At 36.1% G+C, this 20,979-nt stretch overlaps 1 protein-coding gene across 4 annotated transcripts in view; it reads left to right on the forward strand.

The window, feature by feature from the left end:
• Positions 1 to 20,979, forward strand: part of LOC129004775 (calcium release-activated calcium channel protein 1) — a 110,713-nt gene that overhangs the window by 47,954 nt on the left and 41,780 nt on the right. The window contains exons 1-3 of one of the 4 annotated variants that reach the window (XM_054433423.1): positions 5,349 to 5,401; positions 9,623 to 9,745; positions 11,669 to 13,617. The exons of 1 other annotated variant lie outside the window; for it this stretch is intronic. In XM_054433423.1, the coding sequence (XP_054289398.1) occupies positions 5,366 to 5,401; positions 9,623 to 9,745; positions 11,669 to 12,199 (690 nt within the window). In that variant the 5' untranslated portion in view covers positions 5,349 to 5,365 and the 3' untranslated portion in view covers positions 12,200 to 13,617. Of the gene's footprint in view, positions 1 to 5,348; positions 5,402 to 9,552; positions 9,746 to 11,668; positions 13,618 to 20,979 lie in introns of those variants that run through there. 2 more of the 4 variants (XM_054433415.1, XM_054433431.1) reach the window with 2 other exon arrangements.

The following is a 20,979-nucleotide window of genomic DNA, read 5'->3' on the forward strand; positions in this document are numbered from 1 at the left end:
GGGCTCAAAACAGACCCTTGGGGCACAGAATATTTTATGTTTCTGGTTTTTGATTTAATTTTGAAAAGTTTATTATTAAAAATGTCACTAATTTCAGTTTACTTGACGTTGTTTGTTGTTAAATTTAATAAACATTTCCCTTACATTAGTATACATGACAGAAATAAATAATTAGTAATTTGGTAATACTAACAGATGTATAGATAACACCATCCATAGTTTATCGTGTGATTATATTTGCTTATCCTTTCTTAACAACTACTATCTTGAGTTGTATCACTTTTCAATCTTCAGGACTTGTTGAGTTTATTTCCAAATTGGTAGCCTACCGTTGTTTAGAATCAGACAGTTTGTTTGGTTACCCGAGAGCGCATTTGCTAGGCCTTGCTATTTCTATCTAGACTCTGCGTTTTGTGAGTAGCTCTCAAGAAATGTTCCCTAGGTCATGATTTACTTGCTGGCGCTTTAACTAAAGCTTTTTAAATATCATTTTACGAAGACATACCAATTAAAGAGCTTGGAGTAGGTTGGTTAAGTTTGGTCAACATGAACGTGGAAGATTGGATATTGATTCATTTCTCACAAGTAAGTAAAGTTTATTAATCTCATGTGATTTGCTGTGTGTTTGTTTGGTTTTAGAATGTTCAAATTTAGTCAATTTAGAATTCACCTAACAGTAGGCTAATTAATTGTTTTAATCTTTCATTCCCTTAAACCTACTCTCTTAAAAATATATTTTCTACTGTGATTATGAGCAATGGCGTATCCAGGGAACACCTCCCCCCCCCCCCGTGATTTATTGATATATATTTAGTGATGTGTTGATACCAGCAACCAAAGAATAACATAGACTGGCAATCCCTATGCCCAATACATTACCAGAGATGAAGCCGTTCCCCTACTACTCTCTTAGGCAAGACGACAAATATTTTTCTAAGACCACAGGAGACAATGATGATGTCTACACGACCATGGGAGATGTTCATGATTTTACCGCAATCGCAGAAGACTACGATGATATTTTTGTTACTACGGGGATATTCAGGATTTTGACGTGACCACGGGAGACAATGACAATGTCTCCATGGACTCGGGGAAATGATCAACATAGTTTCAGGAGACGATGATGATGTCTACACGACCGTGAAAGATGATGATGATGACTACGCGACTGTGGGAGACGATTGTGATGTCTACAGGACAGCGGGAGGTTATCAGAATTTGCCGCAGTCGCAAAAATCTACGATAATTTCCACTTGACCGTTAGAAAACGGTGATGTTCGTGGTTTTGCTGCGATAGAGGGAGACGATGATGGTGTTTCTGTGACTGGAGGAAGATATTCAGGATTTTGCAGTGACCCTAGAACATGACGACAATGTTTCCCCGACCGCAGGAGATTATCACGATATTACCTTGAGTTTGGCACGATAGAAAATCTCAGGCTAGCACAACAAGCTAGTTTGGCTATAAAAATTTTTTTTTTTTTTTTAGATCTTCATTTATTTTTGTGATATGGTAGTTAGTTACAGAAATGTGTTGAGAAGGGGTTAAACTTAATAGTCCTTGAAGGTGTCCATCTTGGATAATTTCAAAGAGCTGCTGAAGAGTTATTTGTCATCCAAAAATATTTTCTTTTTATACACCAATGTGATTATAATTTAAATATCTAGTATACTGTGTCGTGAGATTAGAAATGTTCTTTGTAGTTTTGAATAGTAGTCCAAGGGAGTCCATGGAAGCCAACGGCCATCTTGGATTTGCCCGCCATAAGAGCAATGTTAATTTCGTTAAGTTCAAACATCCGCTGATTTTCACGAGTAATTGGCCTGGCAAATAAGTCCCAGACTTAAGCCAGGGGCGGTGGTGGGAACGAAGAGTTTGCTACAAACATTTACTGACTTGGTTGAAATGAAATATTTACTACCTATTTGAATTTTGGTTGGCGTAGTTATTAAAAAAGAAAAAAGCGAGAGAGCATGGATAATTTGATATACTAAAAAGAAAACTGAATTAACACTGTGCTGTATTTCTTAGTAATCATTGAAAGAGCCGATTTGCAAACTATGGAAACATAGGAAAGTCATATAGAACACCACCAAGAAGAAGAAATAGAAATGATGTTTTTTTAGCGAATTTCCCATATGGGGAATAAGCTATTACCGTAGTACTCATGGTAAGACCCGGACCCAGGACCAATTTAATTTTTCATTTTGAGGTCCCTAGAGGCCAAAAACACTATCCGTTCAAATTCATATATATATATATATATACATACCTATGTCCGTTAGCGCGATAACTCGAGCAAAAATGATCCAATTTTCATGAAATTTGGTACCAACGTGTAAATTTACGTTTATTCGAACGAGTTCACGATCCAGCATAATCGGACCACGGGAACGAGGGTTTATGGGGGGGTTTTATGGGGTAAAAATGGGGTTTTCCCATTTTTGACCCTAAAAACAAAAAATTTTGCAATTTCTTTTCCAACCGTTTTGTAGAGCTTAAGAAAAGAAATTAGTAGATTGATTGTTGTTGTATGCCTAACGGTCATGGAGAAAGTTCAAAAATAGTGTGATTTAAAATTCCCATGTTATTCTTATGGAGAAAATGGAAATTGTTGTAGTTTACTTGTTTGTAGATATATTGATAAAATTTTGCAAATTTATTTATTTCATCCTATACTAATGGCGTATGGTCAAAAAACACTTTTTACCTTCCCCGTAGCAGCCAACCTAAGCACTTGTTAAATCTAATGTTATTTAAATCTTACTAATACTATAAATGTGAAAGTTTGTGTGTTTGTTTGAAGTTCAATCACGCATTAACTGGACGGATTGGGCTGAAATTCGGTATGATGATAGCCTCAGATTCCCGATTAACATATTAGCATATTCTTATCCCAAAAATACTTTCGGGCTACGCCCCAGTGGCTCTGTAGCTCCCCATGTTAACCTTATATATTTAAAGGGAATTAAAGAATTTAGTCAGCTGTTTCAACTAAAAAAGTTGGTTCTATGATATGAAAAAGCATTAAAAAGATATAAGATTTACCAACAGGGTGCAGCACTATTATTTTTTTGCATTTATGAAAACAACTAATTTGAACTAAGCAGCAACAAAAAACTGTGATACACAATGAGAACTGTCAAAGTAGGACTGTTTACAGTTATGTTCATGTTTTTGATTTCCTAAAAATTAGTGATATTTTGCAAAATTTTGATAATTTATTTTTCTTATTGTTTAGGTGAATTTCTAAAACAATATGGCTATGGTAGATGTCTAATACGAATCGTAGGCTATAACTGTAAATTTAAAGAAGCAAATTTTATCAAACTGTGTTCTCCCCTATTGCAAACGCAAAGCTTGAGTATAACTGCAATAAGCATTTTATACTTATACAGGGTGAGTTTTAATTGTCCCCCCCCAACTTTTTTCTACATTTTTTCAAATATCAATCTCAGACCACTTCCAAACATTGTTGGGTAGTAAGTACTTCATTTTGACAAGGTGGTCATTTCCGGCCGCCATCTTGGATCCGCCATATTGGATGCACAATTTTTTTTTCAAATGTAAAGGTAGGGTTGTGACCTATTATTTCGAACTAGAATTTTACCCTGATTACAATGCCGCAAACTGTTTTAAAAAATCTTGATTCATTCTAAAGTTATGAGGGTTTTTTAAAACTTTATTTTTAGCCCATTTTAACATTGTGCATTTACAAATTAAGACCATAATCTCAAAATAGTGCCAGATAAAGATAAGTATACACTACCAGTAATTGTCGACCTATTTTCACTTGGTTATGACTGATGTATTTTTTTCGGCCGCCATCTTGGATCCGCCATTTTGAAATGTGATAAATTATTTTAAATATGAAGGGGGTATTGTGACCCATAATTTCTAACTATCTTTTTAAGCTTAACTTAATTCCAAGATCCGTTTTTCATTTTCATTTTTTGATTTTTAAATATTGACATTTTTAACAAAAAAATTGCAATATTTCATAAATAAATCTTGATAACAAAAAATGGATTGCGGCATTGAGTTTAGCAGAAAAAAGTAGTTCGAAATGATGGGTCACAACACCCCCTTCATATTTAAAATAATTTATCACATTTCAAAATGGCGGATCCAAGATGGCGGCCGAAAAAAATACATCAGTCATAACCAAGTGAAAATAGGTCGACAATTACTGGTAGTGTATACTTATCTTTATCTGGCACTATTTTGAGATTATGGTCTTAGTTTGTAAATGCACAATATTAAAATGGGCTAAAAATAAAGTTTTAAAAAACCCTCATAACTTTAGAATGAATCAAGATTTTTAAAAACAGTTTGCGGCATTGTAATCAGGGTAAAAATCTAGTTCGAAATAATAGGTCACAACCCTACCTTTACATTTGAAAAAAAAAAATTGCATTCAATATGGCGGATCCAAGATGGCGGCCGGAAATGACCACCTTGTCAAAATGAAGTACTTACTACCCAACAATGTTTGGAAGTGGTCTGGGATTGATATTTGAAAAAATGTAGAAAAAAGTTTGGGGGGGGGGACAATTAAAACTCACCCTGTATGCCAACCCCGTACGAAGGATGGGTACTCTGCTAGTAGGGAATAAATATGTCTTTTATGGAAATATTTTAGTAAAAATGTAATCAGACCTTCCGTTGACCAACCGCTACCGCTATCGCTTGCACAATTTTGACAAAATTTTCACAGCGGGAACGGGCCCACTAGCTCCCGCTCTTGGTGCAATAACGGGGCCTAAGTACTTACTAAAATTAATGTTATTTAAATAGGAAATAAATCTTGACAATTTTTAGGGAATATTTTAGTAGAAATCAAGCCTGGTAAATGGAAATTTGCTTAGTCTGCAGGCTTGCTGCGGGGGGGGGGGGTATTTTATTATTGTAATTTTTACAAATTTTTCCTTATGTTTTCATTAGATGCTGTTAAATAATGTATGCTAAAGCAACTCCTATCAAATTATACAAATCCACCAATAACCTGATTAAATATTGTCTATTGTACCCATTTTAGTCAATGGCTAACAAATATTCTTTACTTTTAACTTGCATTACAATTTACTGCGCAAAATATTACAAAACCCAATTATTTAAACTAACTTTTTACAAAACTAATAGTAGAGGAGCAATTAATAATTGTTGAGTATACTTACTACATGTATAAAACTATAGTGGTTTCTGCTGATGAGTGTTCAGAATACTAGTTAGGGGCATTTAGGTCAAAACCACTTGACTTGATAAGAAAGACAGTCAGCTGTTTAATTACTGGCAATGTAAACATGATCACATGACCTAACCACTAAACACTGCTAAAGCTTTACGAACTAGTCAAGCAAAATGGCTGAAGAAAACAATCTTATATCCAACAAGGAAGTGAGTTTTTATATGAATAGTAATAATACATAAATAATATATGTAATTACAGGTATAAATTTGTATAACACAAAATACAAATGTATCTGTTATTAATTCAAATTTGTTAATGAATGTTTAAATATAAAATACACCAGATTAAGGTTATAATGAATTGTGTGCCATAATAAAATAAATTATTTAAGGTTTTTTTTAAGTATCTTGTATTTTTTTCAGATTTGAGTTACACTCTGTGTTTCAAACCTTAATTTTTATCCATTAGCATTCATTGTAAAAGCAAATGGTAATTCCCTAATAAAAATCAATTAATATTGGTAAGACAAATTATATGTATAAAATAATAAAATAAAGGCTCAATAGAGCAATGGGGGAATTGCGGCACCATCTTCAAACTGAATGCTTCGAATTTTACGTCTTGTTCTAGCAATATTATTGGGACTAATAATTATTGGGAAGATATTGAGGGGTATTTTTTTATCGAAATGTTGATAGCTTAGTATGAAATAAACAAAATTGTTACGTTGCTTTAGCATTCACTGTTAATTAAAGTTCGATGAATTTGTGACTCGATAAAGTAAACCTTGGGTAGTGTCCTGTTTAATTAAACCTCTGCGATAGTAATTTGGGCTGTGTTTAAAAAAAACCACACTGTTTCACCAAAGTGATTGATAAGGTCCAATTTGTGGTCAGCATTTAAGGCCATTAACCAAATAAAAATATGGCTACTGTGTATGGCTCATCAAAATGAAACTCTTAAGTTTGTAGATTCGCGAAAAATTACTGGTATAAACAAATTCCCTAAGGGCTCTAATCTACAGGCTGGTTTCCTAAGGGCTCCACTTGACATGCTTTAAAAGGTTACATTATTTAATTAAATAAACGATAAACAGTTGGTCGATGCAATTCACAGTTGTTTGTTTATTTCTATTAATGTTTACTTATTTCAATATATACTTTTATGTTCTTAGAAGCGGCGCAGTACATTAACATTGATATTATTTCCCACCCGATAAAAGAAGGTTTTTAAAAGACATTATAGGTGAGGTAAATAAATAATTAAGCTAAGTGAAACAAACGATAAAGCTCCACTGTCAGAGTGAAGTTTGCAAGTGTTTCCAAAAAGAAGAATTCTTAAAGAAATAATACTACAAATCTAAAGAATCACATTAGGCCTTTTCCCTTTTTGTGTCCTTTTCCCTTTTTGTGTCCTCTTCCCTTAGCGAAGTACGGGTATAGCAGATAGTTATTATTACATTTTTAGTTAGCCTAAGCACTAATAAAATAGTTTAATATTGTATCAAATTTATGGGTCAAGATTGTTGGATAATACCTGTAAATCTTATACTTGTATGGTATGAAACTATGATGATCTAACCTAACCTTAAACAAATTTCTAAAATAAAATTAGAAGGTTCAAAACAATTGAAACTGTACTTTAATTTGTTGTTGGTGTTTAATTCTCAAACCAAGTAAGTGTTTGCCCTTACTTTTGCTAATATAAAAGTCCTAGTAGTGATGGATTTCATTTAAAAAATAAGCTTTGCTTGAAAGTATAACATAAAAAGTAAATTAAAAATACGTCTTATAACACATTTACACTTATACTGTTAACTCGCAAGAGGGTAAATATACATAAAAGATGGTAAGTGGGGATTGATTTCCATTGGACACTTCAATCATCATCAGACCCAATAGGCGGATGTTGTTCGCCTATTGGGTCTGATGGTGAATGGAGTATAACACACTGATTTATATGATTATAATCTTGCTGCTTTTGTGTTGCTTTGATGTGATTAGTTTAATACCAGTTTGATATGATACTTCGTATTCTTATAAAAAGTACTGTTTAATTTTTGGTTTGCCTTATATTATTTTATTTATTAATTATCCATCTTAACAGCGTGTTTTTAGCCTCTTACGTCTCTTTTCCATTTTTCAGATTCCAGTCTCTTCTTGTAAAACTATTTCTCAGTGGTTCTATCTCATAATTCATAAAAACAATTAATCTTTGTTTTGGAGGTTGTCTGCCTAAAGAGGTAAAATGCTGTTTTGCTAGGGTAAAAAGCTTTTGTTTGGTTTTTGTTTGTCTACATTGGTTTAATGTGGGTTTCTAGTTAATTTTGTTGATCAATAGGGTTTTACAAGAGTGCTATTGTGAAATATATTTTGATCTGTAATCACTAAGGTATTGAATCTCTAAAGGTATGAACACTTTTAAGGGGTTTTTGACAAAAACAATTTTTACAATGATATTTGACCAATCTCACACATAGAAATCTATAATACCGCTTCAAACTCGTACAAACACAAATAAAACTACTGAATATTGGGCTTTTGCAAGTTTTTTCACACTTCGTAAAAAAATGTTTTGAATATGAAGGGGTCTTTGAAATAGCAGGTGTTTCCCACTGAAACAAGCAACAAACACTTTTTTAGTTTTTAGTAGGCCTACACTTAAAAGCATTTGTTGTGGGGACTTGAAGTATGCTTCTCTTAGAGCTAAGCAAAATTGATTTTTTTGAAAGTGGGCCTTTGCACCATGATATCAGTGGTTTAGTCTTCAGTGTTGGACAGTTACAGCACTGCCTACTAATAGGACCGCCGCACATTGGAGCGAGGACTTTTTCCTGTCACCGCACATTGAAGCGAGACGGGACAGAGGTTTCCTAGCTTTGGTCCTACAATATCACGAGTTGAGGAAGATTTTTTGTACCTTGAACCTGAATCTGATTGTGAGTTTAATAATTATAGTTTTACTCTATGCGCTATCAAAAAAAATTCCAAAAAATATTTTTTGGAAATGTGATTACCGGTACATAAAAAAAAGATTAAGCCATGGAGTATGTTTTAACTACTGAACTGCCAGACAGGTCTTTTGGAGAATATTTTTGTGTGAACAAACAGCAGCTTGATGATATCCATAAGTTGATTGAAAGTGGCATTAGTCATCCAGCACAGGGTTATCTTGTACCATCTGAATTAAATGCTCCATTACTATATCTTTTACTCACAAAACACTAGAAAACCAACGCAGGCGCGAACGAGGTGCATGAAAACTGTATTCCAACTACAAAGCCGCGTAGGCCTGACAGAGGCTGCACTCAATGAGCGGGGCTCCATTTAAACACGTTTATTACAGAATCAGTCTCGCCTCGCCTTCACCTCACCTCCCTCCAATGTGTGGCGGGCCATAGACCAGTCAGTTGAGATCGTTCGCTAAAAAATATATTTTTTCTTTACTCATAGAATTGTTATAGTTTTGCTTTGGTTTGGGTATGTCAATTTTGGTTTTCTGTAATGTAAACTATGCACTCGTATAGAGACTGACCCCAACAAACTATTTTGAACATGAAATACTAAAATGATGAACACCGAATGTTAAGTAAGTCTGCCAGCCGCAATGATTGAAACTGTCAACCTATCCCTCTTTTTCACCGTAGTCTTCTTACTTGGATGTTAATCTTTTATTTCAACTACGTAAACTTTGAGAACGCAATCCTTCCTTCAGAAATAATATACAGTTTAAAAAGGTATTGAGGGTAGAATGTCTTCTTTTAATACTCTGCTTAGTCATATTTCTCCTGAGATCTTTTGTAAAGAGGTACTTATTGGGGATATGAAAAAAATTTCTGCCCCAGGCTTGCTCATCTTACCAAGTTTAACCTATTGGAAATAAATTTACTGAAAGTCTGGCTTACCACTTGTAGTGATGGCTTGCCAGTTCCTGGAGAATCAGTTCTAGCCCCATACAATCTAGCAATGCTTTGGGAAATATTTGTCCTTAGAAATAAATTCTTAAATTTTGAACCAACATCAGATGTAGATTAGTAGATAGCGCAGCTAACCCAGTGTTGTACTAATGTGGTTAGGTTTAATCCTAGAAGGTAGGTCTAAGATCAGTCAGCTATGGACTGACACTCAGCTCAGACAATGATTTATTTAGTCCTTAAAAGTCTAAACAGACGGGTTAGACATCACAAGCTTTCCTTCGATTAGACTATGTAGCAATGGAGCAAATTTTTCTGTCAATTCTTTTTATAACATTTGCATCCCAGATTTTACACCACTAACACAGGCCACTTATGTTTCTGATTTTTGCTCAACGTGTTAAGTAACTGACGCTGTGTTCTTAATATTTATTATGTGTTCAGTACACCCAATATGCAATTGAACGAGTACAGAAGTGCATAATGCGACGTTTTAATGCATCTGTCTGCTCAGATGTCAACATCAGGCGAAGCTCTCAACTCGCCCAGCTATCTCTCATGGAGAAAGCTGCAACTTAGTCGGGCCAAGTTAAAGGCTTCCAGCAAAACATCAGCTCTGCTCTCTGGATTCGCTATGGTGAGGCTTGCTTCTTGATTATAATAAAAGTGTGTGTGTACTAAGGGAGTATGTTTTATCTATGGTAAATAGTTACTTGTAAGTAGTGTGCGAAGTGGCACTTTGCATTCACGTTACACATTATATTTTTCCAACAGTTACTGAACGAAATGGGTAACACTGCATTAGCTGATTGTAGCCGTAGTTTTTTAAGTGTTGTCAACTTATTTTCAAGCGTACATGTATTATGTGCCTAATAAAAGCACACTTGTTAGTGTTGTTTGGTTGGAATACTGGAGTGCAGCAAAAGTAAGTACCTATGTAAATGCAGAAATTAGCTTCTTTGCATTCTATAATCAGTACAAGAAAGCCCGCTTTGTCAGGTAACTGTAGGAAAAGTAACTTTAATACGGTACTCATTCAACTGAATACAGCTTTTCAAATTATGTAGAACTATAAAAAAGAGTGCATAAAAATTGTAAAATCTACCCTTAAATAAGAGTGAAACATTAATTGACAGCAGTGCACTCAACACGAAACACTCATCAACACTCATTTATTTATTTATATTTGTACATACTGCACATGTAGCCTAATGTCTTATATCTTATGATACTGTATTTGACTTTTTCTATTGCCATGTGCTTAACGACAATAAAATTATCGATTCTTGATTCAACACTTGCTCTATTTTTCCCTATATCAAGTAATCTTCAGTGTAATCTTTTGCTATGGTTACAACTAATGTTTTTTCCCTTGTACTGTATTTTGTAATTTGCTAGTATACTGTGGATGGCTTGTTGTAAACACAAGCTGCAAGTCTTTTATTTACTTTTTCCTTGTTATTTTGTTAAACCAACATAGTTACTTGGCAACAAATAACACCAATGTTAAATTTGTACACAAATGAGATGTGTAGCGAAATAAAATTTTTCCTGAGGTTGTGCGTGATGCCGGTGTTTTTAGGGCTACAAGTCTTTAATTCCAAAGTTTAATAAAAATCCTTATGCTGTATTTCGAGATAATACAGACACACATAGCTTGTATTAGAGTATAGGATTATACAGGTAGCCTATAAGAAGACATTTTTCGATACCGAAAACTATATCTAGACACCTTAAGCACTCGTATGTAGTTACATTTATGCTACTTGACTAGAAAATAGCCATTGAATTTACAAGGACATCATGAAAACATTATGAACTCACTAAAACAAACAAAAAATACCTTAGTAGGCTTGCTGCTACAAAGGTGTATGTTTCCATTTACTGTTAGTATGAAAGAACTTTCAACAATAAATGTTTAACCTGCTGTAATGACCATATAAAACTTTTTCACATTCCACCAGAACCCTCAGAATTTGCCATTGACATGTTTTTGAAAAATAGGTACCGAGTTTAGTTTGCAGTAGTCGAAAAACAGGTGTGGTTGTATCAATTATTTAAGATGGGGACGCCACTATGTGCGTATTTTAACCCAAATATGAGTGAAGGATGAGTGTAGGATGAGTGGCGCGATCTTGTAGTCTTGTTAGTGACTAAGGCCGACATGTTCCTTAGACACAACTGTTAATTAATAGCCCATACAGCTAATGGCAACCAAGGGACCCACAGTTTATTGTGGAATCCGAACCACATTTTTTCCTCGTAATTAACTTTATAACTCGTAATTAAATTGTAGTTTACTTCTCCACAAAAGTTGAACAGTGCTTAGTTGTCTGTAATCTAAATTAAATGAATTTTATAAATGATGGCTAATTTAAACACACAGCCAGTCTTTATAAGTAACAACTCATTATGAGGCATCTCAACCATTCATCTTTCGGTCAAATTTACCTAGTTTTGTTTTTGTATAGTCAAAATTAACGATACTCCATTATAATTCCATTAGGTCCAAAACACTGTCCTGTGGAACCCTAAACTTAACAGTGCCCACTATTTGCAGGTGGCGATGGTGGAAGTACAGCTGAGCAATGAAACTCATGTTCCTCCAGAGATGTTAGTAGCATTTGCAGTCTGCACGACTCTCCTCGTTGCTGTACACATGTTGGCTCTCATGATCAGCACATGTATCTTGCCCAACATTGACGCAGTGTGCAACCTCCACTCCATCTCATTGGTTCACGAATCTCCCCACGAGAGGCTCCATTGGTACATTGAGACAGCCTGGGCGTTCTCCACACTCATTGGTCTAGTTCTCTTCCTATTTGAAATTGCCCTTCTGTGTTGGGTGAAGTTCTACGATTTTTCTAGAGTGGCCGCTTGGTCAGCTTCCGTTATTTTGATACCAGTGGTCATAATTTTCATCTTATTCGCTGTCCATTTTTACCGATCATTGGTGACACATAAGTACGAAGTGACGGCGTCAGGAATCAGAGAACTAGAGTTATTGAAACAACAGATAGAAGCAGGAGATATGGAGGCGCGCAATGGGATGTCTCTGATCGGTGGGGGTGGACACACGGAAATTGTCTAAAAGATGAGAACGAATGGGCGCTTCCTTACTTACTTAGGCTGTAGAATCTCATGTGATACTTTGTAATTAATATAGTATTTTGTAACATTTGTACGGATATCGGTAAAACCAATTGAAAAGTTTATTTTTTTTACTTATATTTTTAATAGTGGAACTTTAGTTTCGGTGTGTATATGTACGTGTCTTTATTTGATGTCAGAAATTTTAATATTTTTGCTTTGTGTTAATTCTATTAGTATAAATACATTTTATAACTGTTACAAAGACAAATTAAATATATAGAAGAGGTGTTTTGGTTTTGTTGATACATCACATTTATTATTTATAATTTGTTGTTAAACTTAGTTTATATGTTTTGTATACAATTTTAATCTTCTCCTAGTAAATACGGGTTGAAAAGTATGGGGAGAATGATTAAAATTGTATAGTTTGTATAATTTTATTTTTGTTCATTGTCACTTTCAGCCACAGTCAGCCAGATGGCCAACACCTTAAAGTATTACCATCACTTCTAAACCCTCTAAAGTGTCGCACTACACTTATGGTTACCTTGGCTATGAGAAGATTGTACTGATTTTGTTAGAAGTGTGAACAATTTCCCATTGGAAGATTCCTTACAAAACAAAAAGATATATGTAGAGAAAAATATGATTTATTCAAAACTAATTCCAAAATAGACAATTTAAGCTATCACCAAACTAAAACCATTATAAGAAATTATACAGGGTGTTTTTTTTTTTTCAATGCAACCCAAATAATATTAATATTACAATTAACATGAGGTACTTTTTTAGCAAGGAAACCAGCTTATATGATGGTATCACTGTTAACCTTGAACCTTGAACATCACCTACAATTGTGACTAAATTATCAATTTTAGATCACACATCTTCGCAAATGTTTTCCGCAACCGTAGAAAAAAACGCTCTGATCAACTAGAGCTTGGTCCGATAATCATTTTAGGCTAACCAATGGTCCAATAGACCTGAAAATTGTGAACTCCCAGACCCTTGAAAGGCATATTTGGCGACCAGGAATAATGACTGCGTTTTTCTGCCTGGAAAATAATGAAACATATGTGAAAATATATTTCCAGGAGTTCTGGAACCAACCACCCTGGATGCAGCTAGTGTGATCTTTGTAAAATTAGACTTCTAGAGTAAAAACCAAGAACATAATAGTCCAATTATGGCACTATATTTTTAATTCAGTGTAAACTCTATCTGAAACCCCCATTATCTGATTTTTTTAAAACACTATTTGTGCTATTTATTTATAGATCTTTGTATATTTTTGTTGATTATCCTGTTTTGTACATTTTGTAAATATTGATCCACAATGTTACTAAACTTTGTTGTTAAAAGAACAAAGTTACTTTTGGAGTTTTAAGGCAATAAACACAATCGTGCCAACATTAATTGTATTGCTAATTTGTACCCATTGTTTGACCTTTTTTTAAACATTTGCATGGTCAATGTGTGTTGAAGTAATAAATACCACCTTTGTTGCATGGAGATTGAAAATTATTATTGAATAATTATTGATATTATTATTGAAAATTATTTACACTAAACAAATCTCACTTGAAATCAATGGTTAAACAGTTAAGGACTCAAGCCAAGTGGCAAACACATTTAACCAATATTTTCATCAGTGGCATTACCAAATCCCTTTTTTAAAATTCCATCTCATGCCACAAATGTGCCTAGGGGTGCTGTCTCCTGTTTCTGAGGCTGATGTGGCACGTTTCGTTAATTTGAATCCAAAGACAAGCTGTGACATCGGCGGATTGTCTGTGTGGTTACTCAAGCGCTAAGTCACTCATACTCTGAAACCATTGGCAAAATTAGTGAACATCTCTTTTAAAAGTGGAGTCTTTCTAAACAACTGAAGCTGGCAAAGGTGCTTCCTATTTTCAAAAAGGACGATCCCACCTGTGCCATCAATTACAGGCCGATTTCAATTTTGCCTGTTCTAAGTAAAGTCTTTGAAAAACTTTTCCTTGAAAAACTGACTTTCTTGAACGTTTTGAAATCCTCTCATCAAATCAGTTCGGTTTCAGAAAAGAACACTCCACAGTTAATGCAATCACCAATCTCATTGAAATGGTTATTGATGGCCTCGAGAGGCGAGAACATGTCCTCAGCATATTCCTCGACCTCTCGAAAGCTTTTGACTGTGTGCATCATGAGACATTATTGCTCCAGTTAGAGACGTGCGACATTCGTGGAGTTCCTCACAAGTGGTTAGCTTCTTATCTGAGAGACCGTTCTCAGTGTCAGTGGCGTAGCGACCGTGGAGCGAGTGGAGCGGTCACTCCAGGGCGGAAGGCTCTAGGGGGCGGGACTTCAAGAAAATAAAACTGTTATATTTTTTTAAATTCTGATATATAGTACATTTAAATATGAAATTAAAGTAAGATTTTCTCTGATCATGTAAATATTTTGAAAACAAATATTATTATTATAAACAATTAAATTTCTCTCCAAGCCTAATTATAATATTCTTAGATGAATAGGTGATCGTTGCCCTGGCGCTCGCTGCCGCCTATAGCCAGGCTGCGGCCAGTGGCGTATAGTCTGCCGCTGGGATTTCACTCGTCCAATGAATTACACGTTTCGTGATGTTTATTAAGTTGCTAGTTACATTATCATAACTGAATACAATGGAAAATATATCTTACTTATTAAACTACCAAAACCATTAAACTTATTGAACCAAGTTAGAAAATAATAATAAAGTTTTGCTTTTTGAACAACACCCGACTTGTATCAATTTTATAAAACAAAAACTACTGCTCAAATCAAAACAAAATTTTAACAGATTGTGAAATATATATTTCTCTGCTTTATTTATGGGTTTTAGTTTTTAATTAAAGACTCAACACCTTTAGGCTAAATAAAGCAGAAAAATGTATGCTGTGTTTACAAATTATTTATATAACAGCTATTTTCAATTTCAATAGGTACCTACTGTACTTACGTCGCATGGCTAAAGTAGTTCTTTGTGTTATTTTCTCCATATAGGCAAAAATGAATCAGCTGATGTTGTTGAGGATATTACCTGTACACTTTAATAAGGGCTATAAAAGTCGTCCGCTGGTTTGGCCGAAGAAAATAGTCCTGATAGGCAAATGTTATTTATTAGAAAAACGTGTTTGTGTTTATCATCATGTTGTAGTTTACTACTAAAATACCCCTTACCGACTTGTATGAATATTAAAATGTAAAAGAATTCAAGTATAACAAAATGAATTTATTATTATTTTTTTTAATAACAGTATTTTTTGCTTCACATTCATCAGTTGAATCAGATGGAAACTATTTTGAGGGCTAGCCTATAGTAAACAATGTACGAAATGTATGTTTTGTGAATCATGCAGCTTAATGAATGGTGAGGTGTGGTGTGGCAAAAAATATAGTACATCTCACTGGCGAAAAGTATCTTCTGATGGCACGAGTGCCAAAATCTGTTTGGTAATTTATTGTGAAATAAAAGTTTAGTATGGCACAAGTTGTGTTTTAGGCGCTTATTGAACACAAGATCATCTTAAAAGGCCATTATTGTAAGGAAATTTAATACATAGTGGTGATGCTCAATGTTAAAGGGGGGGTGGGGCGCTTAAGCAACTAACTCTAGGCTCCAGGGCGCTCCAAACCTGGCTACGCCACTGCTCAGTGTGTAGAGGTCAGTTGAATACTTTCTCAAAGAGAACCAATTTTCCATAGGGTGTCCCCCAGGGATCTATTTTGGGACTGATTCTGTTTCTTCTGTACGTCAATAACATGAGTTCATCGATACACAATGGGGAGATGATACAATACGCAGATGAGACAACCATCTGTGTAAGAGCAAAAACAGCCCAAGACTTAGAGGTTATGTCATTTGTCGATTTGAATTTGTGTATTCAAACATTTTCTGAGATTAATTTAAAAACAAACCATTCAAATCCAAAGTAGTCTCTATACTGTTATAATACTGTTTATACTGTTCAATGAAATGGCAACCATACAAAGTAGGTATTTTAAGCCAAGTATGAATGGAGATGAGTGTAGGATGAGTGGCGCGATCTTGTAGTCTTGTTAGTATTTTGTTTACGGCAACAGGAAGGAGATATTCAACCTGTGGTTATGGCGGATGATGTACCATTGGAGGTTGCAAATTCCATTAAATTTTTGGGGATGCACCTTGACAAAGGGCAAACCTAGGGAGATGAAGTTGATCACATTTATGCCAAGGTTACATCTAGAATGTTTGTTTTACGTTACCTTGCAAAACTTTGCACAAATGAAGTGCTTTTAATGGCATATTTTGGTCTCATCTTCCCTCACATTTCTTATGGAATAAGACTGTGGGGAAGCTGTTCTATCTTCAGACTCAAACGAGATTTCAAACTGTAGAAAAAGGCAGTGAGGATAATCTGCAAATTACGGAGGAGAGACTCATGTAAAAATGCTTTCAGGGTGTTGGGATTGCTCACTGTACCCTGTCTCTACATCTTGGATGTGGCCATGTACTGTAAGTATAAATGCTCACTAGTGCAGGGCCGAGACGTCCATTATTATGAGACTAGGGGCAGGGACAATTACCGGACTCTGCAGCATAGAAGTGTGGCGTTCGAGTCTTTGCCATCGCAGATTGGTATTACAATCCTCAACAAACTTCCTGCCAGCATCAAACATGCCAAAACAAAAAAAAAAAAAAACTATTCAAAACTCGGCTAAAAGGTCTTTTGGTGTCCGATGTGCTGTACTCTGTTGACAATTTCATGAACAACCGCTGGTATATTTAAATTCTATGAAATACTGCGGAAAAAAATTCAGGCACTAGTGTTAAAAAAAACCCTCTGACAAAATGCAAATAATAAATTGTATTGTTTTTTTACAAATACTATGCTATCTGACGTTTGTAATACAATGTATTTTGTCGGCTTTGCAGTTGAATGAAACTTCAGTTTAGCTATAAGTAATAGGACAAACTAGAAGTTATCAAAATCTTTTTGTTTAGATGGTTGATTGTAAACATATTGCTAATTTGTGAAAAATTGGGACCAAAAAGAAGTCAGTTGATGAAACTTTGGTACTTACTTACTTTCCGTGTCCGGAAATCTGACTTCGCTTTTCCAAAAATTAGCTACCGATATGGCTTTGTCATTCGCATGTAAAAGATCATCTAATGTGCAAGACTGGTCTACGCGTGGGCAGATCAGCAGATGGCGAGGATCCTGAACAGCACCACACGCGCACAAGATGTTTTCTTCGTCTGGTAAGAGACCCCATTTCTGCATGTTTGTCTTGCATTTTGGTACCTCGACCCTAATTCGATTTAGGGTCTTCCACACCGTGTAATGAAGGCCTCCACCAGGAGCCAGTTCCTCCCTGGCTGGTATGGGAGGGTTAGTCAACGTGGCCTCCCACCTTGCCACCCGATTGCTTGAGAGTGATCCATCCAGGACTCGTGTCCGTGATAAAAAGCTCTTTCTGGACCGAAGCCGTCGCTCTACAGGTTGGTGGCCGTGTAATGGGTGACGAGGGTCTGTCTCTTGCCTTTCTGCGTCGGCAGCGACATCACACCGGATTGATGGAGGGGCGATCCCTATGATAGGGTAAAGTTTGTGTTTTGGGGTTGGTTTCAAACACCCAGTTACAATCCGAGCCATGTCATTGACTGCAATGTCAACCTTTTTTGCATGTGACGGTGCATTCCATACTGGTGCAGCGTACTCCGCAGCCGACACACTGAGCGCTAAAGCTGAGGTTCTGAGGACATTAGGGTTAGCACCCCAGCATCTGCTGGTGAGCTTCCTGATGATATTATTCCTCGCTGAGACTTTACCTCTTGTCGCAATACAATGCGCCTTAAATGTCAGTGTGCGGTCCAGTATGACACCAAGATATTTGGGTGTAGGACAATGCTGAAGACGGTCTCCCCGCCACCTCACATTCAACTGCTTCTCTATTGTTTAGGTGAAAGGCACAAACTTGGGTCTTAGCAGGGTTCGGCTTGAGGTGGTTTGCGTCATAGTACTGGGAAAGTTCATTTAGAGTCATAGTCAACTTCTGTTCCACCTCTTCAAAACTCCGACCTTGTGCCACCACCGCCGTATCATCGGCATATATATACTGACGTGTAGCGTTTGGCAAAGTTTGGTTGTTAGTGTAAATGTTATAAAGAGCTGGGGCTAAGACGCTACCCTGAGGCAATCCATTTCTTTGATTCCTCCATCTACTTTTCTTGCCTTGAAGGGACACGAAAAACCGCCTGTTATGAAGAAAAGTGCCTATCATTGAAGTCAGCTGATAGTCTTTGGTAATACTGTACACTTTTCCCAAGAGTCTTCGATGGTTTACGGTATCGTAGACAGCTGTTAAATCTACAAAAGCGACACCCGTGATCTGTTTTCTCTCAAACCCATCCTCAATGTGCTGGGTCAGGTTTAAAACTTGGCCACAACAAGACTTGCCTGACGAAAGCCTGCCTGTTGTGGAATGATCTTTTGTTCCAGAAAATCGCCGATTCGATTGAGTATCAGACGTTCTAATATTTTATATGTGTGGCATTATAGAGAAACAGGTCGAAAGTTCTTAGGATCGTTTGGATCTTTCCCAGGTCTGAGCAGTGCAGCCACACGAGCTTTCCTCCATGCCTTTGGTATATGCTTTAGCTTACGCACATGTTCATGAGGCTCAACAACCATTGCATAGCATTTCCACCCAGGTTCTTCAGTTGTTCGACTCTGATCACGTCAATACGTGGAGCTCTATTAGTCTTTAAGCTGGTAATGACTGCAGTTAGCTCGGACATGGTGAATGGTTCTTCCAGGAAGTGATTCTCACTTGCCACATCACGCACAACAGGCTCCCGGTATTTCCTTCCATAGGTTTCGCCATTTAAAAGAAGGTTGGTAGCGACTTGATAGGCAGTAACTGTTGTAAAGTTGTCTTTTGGTTTTGTCGCATCTCCATTTATGTTCTTGAGGAACTTCCAGGCCCGTCTGCTGTTCACCTGCATATCTAAACTCTCCACAAGATCACACCACTTAGTTTTGCGATTTTCGGCAATGACTGACATAAGCTCTTCACCTGCTAGGAGTGTGTCCTCAGCAAAGGGATCATTGTCAAAGAGACCTTGGTATCGTTCTAGCAGTGGCTTTGCCTCTTCAGAGAGTCCTGCGATGTAATGGGTTCGACAGCCTCTAGGTATCATTTTTCTCGAGACCTGCTGGACAAGCCTTAACGAAGGAGTCATACATATCAGGTTGTGGAGGGATATTGGCGATTTCTCTGCCAATGATCTCCCTAAAACCCGTCCAGTTGGCCTTTTTGAAATTAAACCTGCGCCTTAGAGGAACAACTTCAGGTTTAACAACAGCACTAACGGTGCATACTATAGGTCTGTGTTGAGTTCGGGGAATCGGATCACCTACAGACTTTTCACACTGGGAGGCAATCCTGCTGCTCACAAAGATGTTGTCAGAGTTATAACCCCTCTTCCATCTACCGCTGTTAAAGGAGCAAGGGAGCTTAGGATGTGTATGAGCTGTAGGTCATTTGCCTCAGCCCAGGTTTCAAGTTTTGTCCCATTTTCAAGTCTCTTTGTATCCCCAAGCAATGCTCTGACAATTAAAATCGCCCAAGATGAAATTAATGTCATCATAGCATAGATTATCGGGCTCTGTAAATACATACTGACATTCGGGAGGCTTATACAAAGAGGTGACACTGTACTGTGATGTCCTGACCGTTAGTATCTCAGTATCGTTCCTCTCAGTAAGCGAAGCTGATGTGATGTCAATGTATGGCCTGGCAGAAACAGCACTACCATATTGATCATGAGGTCTCTCTAGAATCAGTCTCATTCCCTCTATGTTGGGTCTAGGTTTTAAAAAGCCCCGGTGTGTTTCTTGCACAAGGAGGAAGTCGCATTCGTACGTCTTGCACACATCAGACAGTAATACTTCTTTGTCTCTCGATATTCCCTCGATATTAATCGAGATCGTTACTAATGGCCTTGAAAAAAACCGTTTAGGCAGATTCATTTTTCGAAGTCGTCCGGTAGAAGGATTTGCCGCTGACATGTCAGCGTTGCCCGGGGTGCGCCCGATTGTGATGTCGTTCATAGCGTGTAATGGTCACAATCTTCAGGGAGGCTCCTTCTGTGCACCCCAAAACTTTGATAACACAAGTGGAAATAGTTGTATTTCAATAAACAAAAATATCTTTGAAATTATAACATAACACTAAATTGTGTCATCCAGATTACGTTTATTAATTCACACGGATTTAAACTTGCTTTAGTACCTAATAAAAATGTATTGTTGTATTACTAGCGTAACTTGCACTGTATACACAATACACATCTTAACACTAGTGAACTTTTTAGTGAAGTAATCTTTATTTGGGATTGGAAGTGAACTTTTTAAAAAGATAGAAAATGAAATCATTGTTATTTACTCTCCAAACCAAGTTTAAGAACTTCCATAAGAAATGTTTTAAGAGTAGTTAATTTTGTGTACTAAAAATATTGAAAGTAATTTAAAATTAACCAAATAAAAATAATCTTTTGCAAATATAAAATCTGTTAAAATATGCTTGATTTTATCATAGGCTATGCTATTACTCTTTTGGTTTGTTTACGTTTACGTAGTTATTTTGTAACCATCATGGCATCCCATAAGGCTAATGTTATAATTTAAAAACTTTGAATTACTTTTAAATTACATAGGCATTATCAAAAATCGAAATTGCTTTCGTCTAAACCATCCAAACATTTAATAAAAC

Source organism: Macrosteles quadrilineatus, unplaced genomic scaffold (assembly GCF_028750875.1).
Source record: "Macrosteles quadrilineatus isolate MER2022 unplaced genomic scaffold, UCM_ALF_1.0 Scaffold_1__1_contigs__length_201487025, whole genome shotgun sequence".
Classification (NCBI taxonomy): domain Eukaryota; kingdom Metazoa; phylum Arthropoda; class Insecta; order Hemiptera; family Cicadellidae; genus Macrosteles; species Macrosteles quadrilineatus.